This window comes from Arachis ipaensis, chromosome B03 (genome assembly GCF_000816755.2).
Source record: "Arachis ipaensis cultivar K30076 chromosome B03, Araip1.1, whole genome shotgun sequence".
NCBI classification, from domain to species: domain Eukaryota; kingdom Viridiplantae; phylum Streptophyta; class Magnoliopsida; order Fabales; family Fabaceae; genus Arachis; species Arachis ipaensis.
The window spans coordinates 87,271,077-87,283,250 of record NC_029787.2 but is presented as its reverse complement, the minus strand read 5'-3'; the positions used below and the strand labels follow the sequence as shown (position 1 = coordinate 87,283,250).

The following is a 12,174-nucleotide window of genomic DNA, read 5'->3' as shown; positions in this document are numbered from 1 at the left end:
AATAACAAAAAACCAAAAATAATAACCAATGCCCAAATCCCATATATATTCCAAAATCAGCAGCTAGAACATCCAATATCAAGTGTTTTTCTTCCTTGGTGCCTTGAACTATGGTGTTGGAACAAATTTCATGAAATTTTCCAACCTTGAAGATGTGGCCGCACTTGCTCCTTGCATGGGATCAATAGAAGTAGTTACTGGTTGTGGTGAGTTCCTCCGTTTGGTTGGTAATTTATGTGGCCTTTTTGTTGTTGGTGATGGTGCCGAGTTAAGTGTGAGAATTAGTATGAGTTAATGTGAAAAGGGAATTTATGACTAGGAAGTAAAAAACGAAGGTTTTGGACATTTTATACCTCATCTTGTGTTCCACCATAGCTTGGTTAGGATAAGTCAACTTCTTCAGCTTGTGGTGCAGCCACTGGTGGTGGAAGAGTGTTTGTAACACCTGCACCAAAAGGAACGTCAGCTGCTTGTGGTCCCGGAGTGGCAATGTTGCTTGCTTTAGCTGCAGGTGTACTCCCAGTAAAAGCAGCCACAGCAGCTTTGGCCTTGGAAGCTGCTACAACAGCAGTAAGCTCATCAGCTCTCTTCTGTTTACATCCCCTCTTGGTGTGGTCCTTTACACCACAATATGTGCATGTTGATGCCAGGGCATCATTGCCTGTTTTTCTATGCTTTTTCACTAGGTTTTCTGTTTAGTTTCATACAAATTTTGTTGATAAAGGAGCAAAAGCATGAAAAATCTCTGCATTAAGAAAATCTCAAACATAGGTGAATTTTAGTTAATATATAAGGTAAACATGATGAAATAGATCACACTAAGTGAAGTTATGATTTTGAGCATCATTAGCACACTTAGTATAGTAAAATTATCTTGTATGTTACTTTGATACACTCATTTGTTTGATGATAGGCAAAATAAAAGCAGAGAAGCAGAGAAAAGCAAGGAGGGAGAACTAATGTTGGTGGCAAAGTTGGAGTAAACGTTGGTGTATCACCAACGTTGGTATAAAGAAAATACTGCACCAACGTTAGAGGGAACGTTGGTAAACCAACATTACCCCCAACGTTCTCGATACCCCTCAAAAACTGGAAACCGGAAGAATCACCATGTGTGCGTACGCACGGAGAAGTGTGCGTATACACAAGCAGAAAATTGGCATGTGTGCGTACGCACAAGTGAGTATGCGTACGCACAAGACAGTGTGCGTACGCACACAAAGAAGTGCGTTGGAGAAGAACGTTTGCATGCTAATGTTGACGCAAACGCTGAAGAAAGGCCTGGGAGCAGAATTTTAATGCTGCCAACACTGCTAAAGACCCGATACACCCCTGAATCATGCAAGCAAGCTGAGCCCATCAAACATCACTCAATCCAAGGCACAAGAAGCATCTAGATTAGGAATTTTAATTCAATTGTAATTTGCTCTTTCATTTTAGTTTGTAAGCCTATATATAGGCAGTAGCTGGATTGGAGAAATCATTCTGGATTGGAGGGGAGTCCAGAATCATGCATCCACATCCCCTGACACACACCTTTCATGCACTTTTCTTTCTTTTCTTTTCTTTTTTGTTTTTCTGGTAGTTTACTTTTAGTTTGTAATTTCCATAATGAATTTGAAGTTTCAATTTCAGTTCTATTTCTTAATCTTCATCTCTATTTTTCTGCACTTTCTTCCTTCTCTGTTAGAATAGAGCAATGAATTAAACTAACTCTTTTCATTGGGCTAGAGAGCTCTATTGTTATTTAATGGATCAATTGTAATTTTCATCATTCTTGCTATATATTTTCTCTTGATTTTACTAGAAAACTTTCGGTCTTCATCCAATTGAACAATTGTCTTGACGGAGAAATTGTTCATAATTGGGTTTTCTCTTATCCTTAAGAGAGGGATGAGGAGATCATGCTAGAAAGACTTTCTCACATTGGATTAGGTTGGGGGTTGGATGGATATTGTGACATTTAATCCTACCAATACTTTGATCTATGAAGGTGTGTGGTATAATCAGTGACCAAGTTTCATCTCTTTCCATGAACAATTAAACCAAGACATTGGGAAATTGTTCAAGATTAGAGAGATTGGTGAGACAAGACATTGGGATCCAATCACCTAAGATTGCCAAGAAGATCAATGAATGCATTGATTGAGGAAGAGATGAGGATGAACTTGATCCGGAGAATTTCAATATCTCTTGATCCCAATGTTCATTTTATTTTTCTTCATTTACTTTATGTCATTTATTTTTCTGCACTTTACATTTATGTCAATTTACTTTTTTGCACTTTATTGCTGCACTTTCCTTTTCTGCAATTTACACTTCCTGTTGCTTATTATCACTCCAATATGAACCGTCTAACTAGGCTAATCAATTAACTATTGATTGCTTAATCCATTAATCCTCGTGGGATCGACCTCACTCTTTAGTGAGTTTTATTACTTGATACGACCCGGTGCACTTGCCGGTAGTTATTGCACGTAACTTTATTTTTTGCGTATCACATGTGAATGGCTTCAGCTGTCTCTTTAGAGTAACAGTCTGCTGCTTAGCTTTCTTATTTACACTAGTACCCTCATCAGCGTCCTTTCTTCTTTTGACCAACTTACTAGCCAACCAAGCTCTATTTGCAGCCCTATTAGAAATTTTTCTTGGACATGTATGATCGTCATAAAAAGTCTTGATTTTCCAGCAAGAGTCCTCATGATCCCTTGAGGCATAAACAACCCATGAGCACTCTTCCACCTGGCACAACATTCCTTGCATTAGTCAAGGCTCTAGCTATTGAGTTTCTATGCAGAATCAGATCATATTTTGACCTAAAATACACTGCAGCTTCACATTGCTTGAAATTAAGATACTTTCTAACCTTTTTAACCAACTTACCAGCCAACCATGCTCTGTTTGCAGCCCTATTAGAATTTTTCCTTGGACATGTATGATCATCATAAAATGTCTTGATTTGCCAGCAACAATCCTCATGATCTCTTGAAGCATACACAACCCATGAGCACTCTTCCACTTGGCAAACTGCCCTACACCTGATATTATCATTCTTTACAAACTTAATCCACCTACCCTCTTGAATGGTAAACTCTCACACAGCATCCATGAACTCTTGTTTAGTATTAAACTTCATGCCCACTTGAAGTTTCATCTCACCAAATCTCTAGCCCTTTTGGAAGATGGAAAATTCATCCGATTCTCCATCAGATTCCAATTCATCTTCAGAATTAGGAGGAGTCTTCATCTCCTCCGAGTGCCACGAGTTGGCACCATCAGATTCTGTACTCGGGTCAAGAGCATCATACAACAGTCCGTCTCCTGGACTTCCTAGAAAACCAAGGTCCATCTCTACATCAGATAAGTCTACAACAATTGCATCATCATCTTGCATAATAGTGTCTTTATACATCTTTTCCTTTCCTTTGGCCATGGCTGAGGCATTCTGAACCTTCTTGACCTCTTTCCTAATTGGTTGTGTAACTAATTCATCATCATTGCTAGAGCTGGCCTCTTGCACAGGGACATAAGAGTCATCCTCTGAACTCCCCTCATCACTGGTTGATCCGTTTGTAGTTAAATCCACATGAAGAGTTTGCTTCCCTTTGTTAGCACTCCAATATCCCTTTGCATGAGATCTTGTAATTCTTTAAGTGGGTTAAATTTGGGCTTGGGTTTTGAAGTAAACTTGGGCTTGGGCTTTGGTTGAGTTTTCTTGGACTTCTGATTCTGCTTGGGTTTCTGATTCTGCTTGACAGTTGGGGTTGTATTGGGCTTTCTAGTGGGTTTTGGGTTGGGTTTATGATGGAGTTTGGGGTCTTAGGATCACCCATGGACTTGGGGTCATCGTTGATAGGTCTTGTGGTGGGGGTGTTAGCAGGAATTGGGATTGCAATTGGACTGTTTGGGATGGGGATTGGAGTAGGAGGAACTGGGTCAGGATTTGATTTGTCATCTGGAATTTCATTTAAGGTATCCTCAGGGCTGTTCTTGTTTGAGTGACCACCAGGCTCCTCTTGTGCTCCATAATCTAGACACGGAACAGCTTCATTCCCCTCCATCAGTTCAGGCGTGGAAACTCCATGTTCGAAATAAACATCGAATACTCCATCATTCCTCTGTGCATGGAAGCACATCTCCCTTAATTCATCATTAGTGGTCAGAGCTCTCAATCCAACCTCCAAGCTCCTGTCCGAAACCAGCCACCAGTATTCAACTACCTTGTCATATCCCAACTCCTTGAAATAGTTTCTGACAAAGAAGACATCAAGTGTATCCTTATCTAAATCTCCTAAGCAACTTCTATTGTCAGGTGAGTAAACTAATCTTCCATCAACATTCTTCTTAAATGTTTCACCATGATGGAACATGATATCCAGCAACTTTTCCATCTGCATCGAAAAAAATACAACATTTTATCTAACATATGGAATTAGCAAACAACAACAGATCATATTCCAAAATTTCTTACTAACAACTACTTCAGTGACGTTGCCATTATAGAAATGCCCATATTTTTTGTTCGAAAACAGAGCATTTCGAAAACCCCTACCCACACCACCCAGTGCAAAAAACCCTAGCACATAACATAGCATCTATGGTTTTCCATCAATCTACACCAAATTCCCAAGTAAAATCCATAATGATGGATACCTTACCACTATGGAAAACAGAACAACACTATCTAATATACTGCATGCCTACCTCTGTCACAGGAAATTTCATGCAGAATCTTTGCTTCTTCCTTCACCGATCTTGAGCCAACGATGACCAGGTTCCTTTGAACTCCAAATTGCTTCAGTCTGAAAAGCCTCACCAGGGCTCTCAAATGCCAAGGTTTGGCGCTTTTAGTTCGAAAAAGATGAAGAAGACGAAGTGATCGCTTTGAATATTGGGAGGGGGTTTGAACATTTTGTTACTACTTCCTAGTTGAAACGGCGTCGTCTAGTTATGGGTTTAGTGCCAAAACCCAATACGATGACGTTTCGCATCCTCCAGCATGGCAATCATTCGCCACATCACTCCCGCCGGTAAGACATATGAACGGAAAATTCGAAAGGGACCAACTTGATGCATTTTTTGTAATCTGAAGGACGTAATTAGCGCAATTGGGAAGTCAGGGACTAAATCGGTGCATTTTGTGAATCTCAGGACCACTTTGGACTAAAAAATGTTAAGGACTATAAAACACACTTTACCCTTAAATTATTTAACCGTTTTGTCACAATCACACTTGGTATTATTTTAGGTTGCTGACTGAAGTGCTAAAGCAGCATGCGCCTTCCACTAAAAAAATGACAAACTAGATAGCAAATTGCATATGAAAAATGTTGATATAGGAGGTGTCTTTCATATGAAAATGTGGGGCGTGAAAGTACATTCATTAAGAAAAGGTGAAACTCATGTACAATTGTCTTTTATGTAAAGTTGATAATTGATAATTATTAAATGATAATTTAGTTAATCATGTCAAATTATCTAATGATTTTCAGCTATTATACACTAATATAAGCAACACCTTTCCTAAAAATATACTAATATAAGCAACACATTTTCTAATGACAAGCTTGACCAACTTTATTTTTAAGATTATCATTTACCAAGTTAATCTTGGGAGCTAATCCTCATATCTCCGAATTATAACACAAATTGCATCTCTTTAATATCCTACTAGGTTATAATCTAATTTTCATAAAAGTTCAACCTACTTCTCTTAAAAATAAACATGTTTGGAGGCTCACCATATTATCAATATCCATAATAACTCTCAGTTTTATTTTATTTTATTCATACTTTTCTATCTGACATGACTATTATTTTCTAAGTACAGTTTAAGAGCTACTACTTATTATTACAATACTGATTTATAGGTCAAAAAATTATCTAAACTCAAGCTGTCTTATTCTAAAATATCACCGGGGTTGTGATCTGTTAGGTATAACACAGTTATACTCTTCCTATAAATATGTTATTCTTATAATATATGTATTTTATTTTGTTAGCAAAAGATCAGATAACAACTAAGAAATAGAATCTTACTAAAAGAAGAGATTGTTACAAAAATTAAATATATAATAAATGATGAATGAATTTTTTTTTATTTTTGAGAAAAAGACAAATAGGTCCCTGACCTTTTACCCCGCGGGCATTTTCATCCTTGACCATTGAAAAATACTTTTAAGTCCCTGACCTTCACAAAACTTGGACGGATCAGTCCCTCCGTCCAAATGCCTCCGTCAGACCCAACGAAAAAGTCTGACGTGGCTCCCGTAATGCTTGTCACGCGTACGCGTCGGTCACGCGTACGCGTTGCCTGGCAGACTTTCCTCTCACCCACGCGTACGCATCGCCATGAATTCAACAAATCCCCATTTCTTCATGAATTCTCCACTTTGCATGTTTTTTTTTTCATTTCTTTCAAGTCATTCTTGCCTTCAAAACTTTAAATCACTCAAACAAACATATCAAGGCATCGAATGGGAGAAAAGTAAATTAAATTTAGCAATTTAGGGTGTGTTTGGCTTAGCGTTTGAAGCATCAAACGTAGGTTTAGTTTTTTTTTAAAGTTTCACCTTTTAGTTTGGCTATTTTTTCTTCTTCTGAACGTAAACGTGATTCTGCTCTTCAACCCAAGTTTAGCCAAAGCTAAAAATGATAGCTTTTGCGTTTACATTTTCACGTTAGATTGAAATTTATTTTCTATCTCCCAATTTTGTCCTTCATTGTTCATATGATTAATTTTGTTACTTTTCTTATAATATTATTTTCTAATACTCTCTCATGGATATTATTATTCTTTATAGAATTCTTATTTTTTGTTGTTTATATACATTTTTTACCTATTATTTTTTGTATAGAATAATAATAGTAAAATTATAGCGTACTAAAAAAAAGTACTAAGAGTACTAAAAATATCTATATAAAAATATCATGAAAAACTTTTAGATTTATTTTCATCACTATCAAGATAAATATTTAATTTTTATTATTTTTAGTACTCTCTTTTATAATTATAATTCTCGTGTACTATATTTTAGTGTAATTTTATTTTATAATATAAATTATGATCTCATTAAAAAAGACAAATTAAATAAAAAATTAATCATAGGTAATAATATAATCATAAACGTTGGATTCCAAAATAATATTAAAAATAAGATTATTGAGAGTACTGGAATAAGAGTATGATGTAAAAGAATACTAAATTAACATTTTGATGTCAAAACTCGCAATGCAAAGCTATGATGATGCAAAAAATAAAAAAGAAAAAGAAAAAAAAATCCGACGAAAAATATTACTAACAATGACTTTTAACTTTAAGAGCAGTTTCATCATTGTAACTTTCTTTAATCATGTAGAGGCTGTATCATTCTTACTTTTCTCCCATTCGATGTATTGATATGTTTGTTTGAGTGGTTTAAAATTTTGAAGGCAAGAATGACTTAAAAGAAATGGAAAAAAGCATGCAAAGTGGAGAATTCACGAAAAAACTGGGATTTGTTGAATTTATGGTGACGCGTACGCGTGAGAGGGAAGTCTGCCAGGCGACGCGTACGCGTGACAAGCATTACGGAAGCCACTTCAGACTTTTCCGTTGAGTCTGACGGAGGCATTTGGACGAAGGGACTAATGCGTCCAAGTTTTGTGAAGGTCAGGGACTTAAAATTATTTTTCAATGGTCAGGACGAAAATGTTCACGGAGCAAAAGGTCAGGGACCTATTTGTCCTTTTCTCTTTTTTTTTTTCATCCTTTTAAGCATGAATTGACATGGATACCAAACAAGTAATAATACCTAATATACAAACATATTGATATTGATTGTGTTATCTTTTGTTTATTTAAATTGAGAAAGTATTTTGTACTAGTGACTAATTTATTATCTGTTTTTGTGCCATAAATTATATCTAAGAATTGATATTTGATTAATCATTAATATATTTTTTGGAAACATGCATTTAATTTTTTATTTTTATAATTTTATATTTTTATTTAATTATGACCAGATTAACCGAATAAATCAGTGACCCATTAGTTAAACCAGTGACCAGTTGTATGACCGGGTCCATTACCGGTTCGATTCACTATGCTTTACAAGTGTTCGCCGCCACCATTCCTCATGAAGTCGACATATATCTCATCCGTCTCAGGCAAAGGCAAATTCAATCTCTAAACTGTAAACTGGACGAGTTATATCTCTCCCCAGACTTCCTATGTAGATACACAACCATTGATAATAAACTATAAGTACACCTTAATTAACTAAGTTGCACCTAAAAAATAATCTATAAGTCCTATAAACTAGTAAAATTGTAACAATTAGAGAGAATGTGTGTATTTATAAGCAGAGGATATCTAACTTATAGAGAGAGAAGTTAGAATGAGGAGGCCTCGGACTCTCTGGTTTAAACCTTTTTCAGCAAGCACCTTCCATGTTAGAGGCGTCTTCTCGTCCAGCGTCGGTGACTAATATTTTTTGTCATATATAATAGTGGAATTTGTTCAATGCACCTACGACTGATTAAAGTTGGTAGAAGAACGTTCTAACTTCAAAACTTTCATTGTTTGTAATCCCAATCCACATTATCATGCTCGTCGAACATTTTTAGTTACTCAAATGAGAGAAATACATGAAAGACATAACACGTGGTTTTAGAAACCAGCAATTTAAATATTTTTTACAGATCTCGTGTCCACGATGATAAACCTCCGGGAAGAACAACTTTTGAAAATGGGATGCCCACCCAACAAAACTAGGAATATTATATGATTGGGGGAACATATACAAATCACAAATATATGTGAACCCAGCACTTCAAGGACCCATCCCAAAATAACAAAGGATAATACGAACTTAAAGCAACTAGTTTGAAATTGCATGTCAATCCATTTGAAAACATAGTTAGAAGCCGATATCATGCCACCCATGTAAAAGAAAAAAAAATCTGGAAGGCAATTCAATGAGGTACTTCGCAGAAGTAACTTGTAGCAGAGAAGCAATCAAAGAATAACGCGAAGAATCAACCGTTACTACACATTTCAAATATACTAAAATATGCGTTTGATTCCAGAGCAGAAGCCAATCTATATTCAGGAGTGCTGGTACAACAGTCCTACTTCTGCAGCCCCTGGAGTGGTCTTCAATGGCAAGTCACATGAAAATTTTAGCTCAAAGGAATTTAAAATATAAAGACTTTTATTAATAGAAATTTGTAGATAAGTTATTTTGTATTTAAATTTTTAGTTATAAAAATACTTATTTTTAAGTTATAGCGTTTGGATAAATAACTCAAAAAATATAATTTTTTTTACATAAAAAAATAAATATTAAAATAACAATGATAACAAATATTTTTTAATATTAAATGTTGATTTTATATATCCTAATCACTAAAATTACAATTGATTCTTTATTTGCTCTCTTATTAGTTTCATTTTTAATTGGTTCTTCCCACGTAATATTAAGTGAATCATATGAGGTGGTGGAAGGCCAATCCTTCCATCACATGGACATTGGGCGAAAATGATGGTGGAAGGCCAGTATATAGAATCTTGGAGGGCCAATATTTCCAGCAAAAACAAAAAACATTTTTACCAAGAATGAAAGTAAATCCTTTTTGTTTTGAAGTCAAGTTTTTCGGAAGTGATAGAATAACTTATCGAAGTCATATATTTCTACTTCTTCAAAAAGTTGGGAATTAACTTTTCAAAAAGTTAAATTTTTTTTTTTAAAATGGTACCAAACACGCGTATTGTGACTTTTCACAATTCAAAAGTCAAAAAGAGTAGCTTCTGCTACTTCCCAAATGGGCTCTTAGTCTGGCTTGAAAAATCTTTCCATTAGACATCTGCCTCACAAATCGTGCAAACCGATCCCAATTCTGGGTTTCAAACATTCTTTTGTTCATTCTTACAAAGTTGAATGCAAAGGGCCGCTTTTCAATCCCATCCGAGTAAAACTTTGACATCTTCAGCACTTGGGAGAATGCATCATCATCTAAATCAGTTGTAAAATTTTGACCTTCAAGTGATATGTCACAAAGCCTAGCAGCCAGCAAAAGCTGTTTAAGAAATCCTTCAGGGCTACCACTAGGGTTTATCTTTTGCATTGTGGCATCTTGCATTTCAAAACAAGAGCAGCAAATTGCAAACCCATACTTACTAAACAGGCGAGCAATGGGCAAATATCCATCCCTGTCGAAAGTATTATAATAGCCTGCGGTTAACTCCGATGGATGGGATTGAATGGCGTAGTGCCAGTGAATGGCAGCTACTTCTGCAGATATAAGGACTTCTGTACCCCTAAATATAGTTTCAGCTTCCCTACAAATTCTCTCTCCATGCAGCAGCAGCATATTTGAGTACCATTCAAGGAAAAATTTACCATATGGTGTGTTCCAAGAGCCACCCTCATTTTTAAAGAAATCAGTATGCTCAGGATTTTGCGTCAAACTTCCCGCACCAAATGGACCACCATCTCCCCATTCACGCTTTCCAATTTTTCTCGCACAGGCATTTAGAGAAGCTAGCATGTACTGGAAGGTTCAAACAAAAGAAAAGAAAAGTTAAACTTGATGCTTATCATATATACAAGTACACAACAGTCTCCTATAAGGCAATGCATGCAGCTCCACACCTTAATAGCTAAAGCTAAACTTACCTTATCATAGCATTGGAACTCTCCAAGTCCACCAGATGAAGCCACATTTGGCTTCTGGAAAGAGAATGACGGATATCTTAGTTCACCACCAGGACCCATGCCAATCTGTACCCTCTGCAAAACAGATGAATTTCACCAAACTGCTATCAACATCCACTAATGATGACTGGAATTTCCAAACTTCATTGCTATAAACATCCCAAAATCATCAAGAACCTTACTGTAATGGTAAGGCCAAGAGAAGGCCTGAAAGTCTCCCTGAAGTCTCTCATAAAATCTGCATATGCTTGAATAGGAGTGCGTCCACGCAGCACAGGAAGAGTATCACATCCTAGGGAAATGTATTCAATATTTCTTCTTCCAAACCGGTCAGAATATGCTAACTCTGGATCTTTGTTTATCTCATCAAGCACCCATAGAGGAAGCGGTATCCTACACAAAGGGGACAAACTTCCAGAGTATGAGGCTATGTCTAGGACACAATACCTACCTACAAAAATAGTAGTAATTCACATAAACAAACAATCAACACTGCACCAAATCAGGACTAGTAAGAGTTCCAAACACTATTTGAATATAAAATATGTACAAGGCAGGAATAATTATCTTCTCACTAACTGTAAAAAATATTATTTTATTTCTTTAAAGCTACAGTATACATGGAGAAATTTGTCCATGTGAAGGATGAACAATCTTATTCATAACAACATCATAGCATTTTCGGACTATGCAAAACTGACTAAATTGATAAATGTCATTTAGGATTTAGCTCAAAGGATACAGAAAAGTTTTATGTTAATATTTGCTAACTGCCAAACCCAACCCTTCCCTTTTATCTTATTTTAAAATTATGAATAGGAGAATGTTTAGTTTGTTACTTGTTAGGAGGATAAATCATTTCGCAAAGAAAGAGTATATCTCTGGAGCAGCATTGCATTGCTCGTCTACACAGCAAAAAAAGATATTACAAGGAAGCCTCATACGCTTACATAAATAGTTATATTAAAATTCCCAAACCTGTAAATGCCTAACCAACTCAATTTCAAGGGCCAAACAGTAACTAAAACGAAACTTCACCATATCAAATATCAACAGAAAAGGCAAAGGAAACAAAAAGGCGAAATTAGCAAGAACCTTATCAATACAAAGAATGAATCAAATTTCGAATCAATTAGCAAAGAAACATACTGATTAGGATCATCAGGGCCTGTGCCGTACTGATGGAAAGCAAGAACAGCACGAACCTTGAGGCCACACATGCAAGCCATCATCACGAGCTCACGATAGCCTCGCCAATCGTAAACCCTAGGTTCTTTCCTCTCAATAATTCCCCACCAAAACTCAACCACAACGCCCTCCACGCCCGCGGCGGCGAGCGCCTTCAGCGAGAACATCATGGCCCTCGGCCTCGATATCTTCCCCTCAGGGCCCACTGTATTCACCGGCAGCGTCACGAATACCGGCGATCCCCTCGTCTCGCGCTGCGGCGAGAAATCGTGGTGGAGCTCGTAGGGCA

At 36.6% G+C, this 12,174-nt stretch overlaps 1 protein-coding gene across 1 annotated transcript; it reads right to left on the bottom strand.

Annotated features, from left to right (window-relative positions):
• LOC107630673 (beta-amylase 1, chloroplastic) lies at positions 9,651-12,168 on the bottom strand. Its single transcript, XM_021119055.1, has 5 exons — positions 11,847-12,168; positions 11,537-11,602; positions 10,880-11,090; positions 10,659-10,772; positions 9,651-10,533 (listed from the first exon to the last, which is right to left on the bottom strand). The coding sequence occupies exons 1-5, from the start codon at positions 12,053-12,055 to the stop codon at positions 9,775-9,777; spliced, it is 1,359 nt and encodes a 452-aa protein (XP_020974714.1). The 5' UTR covers positions 12,056-12,168; the 3' UTR covers positions 9,651-9,774.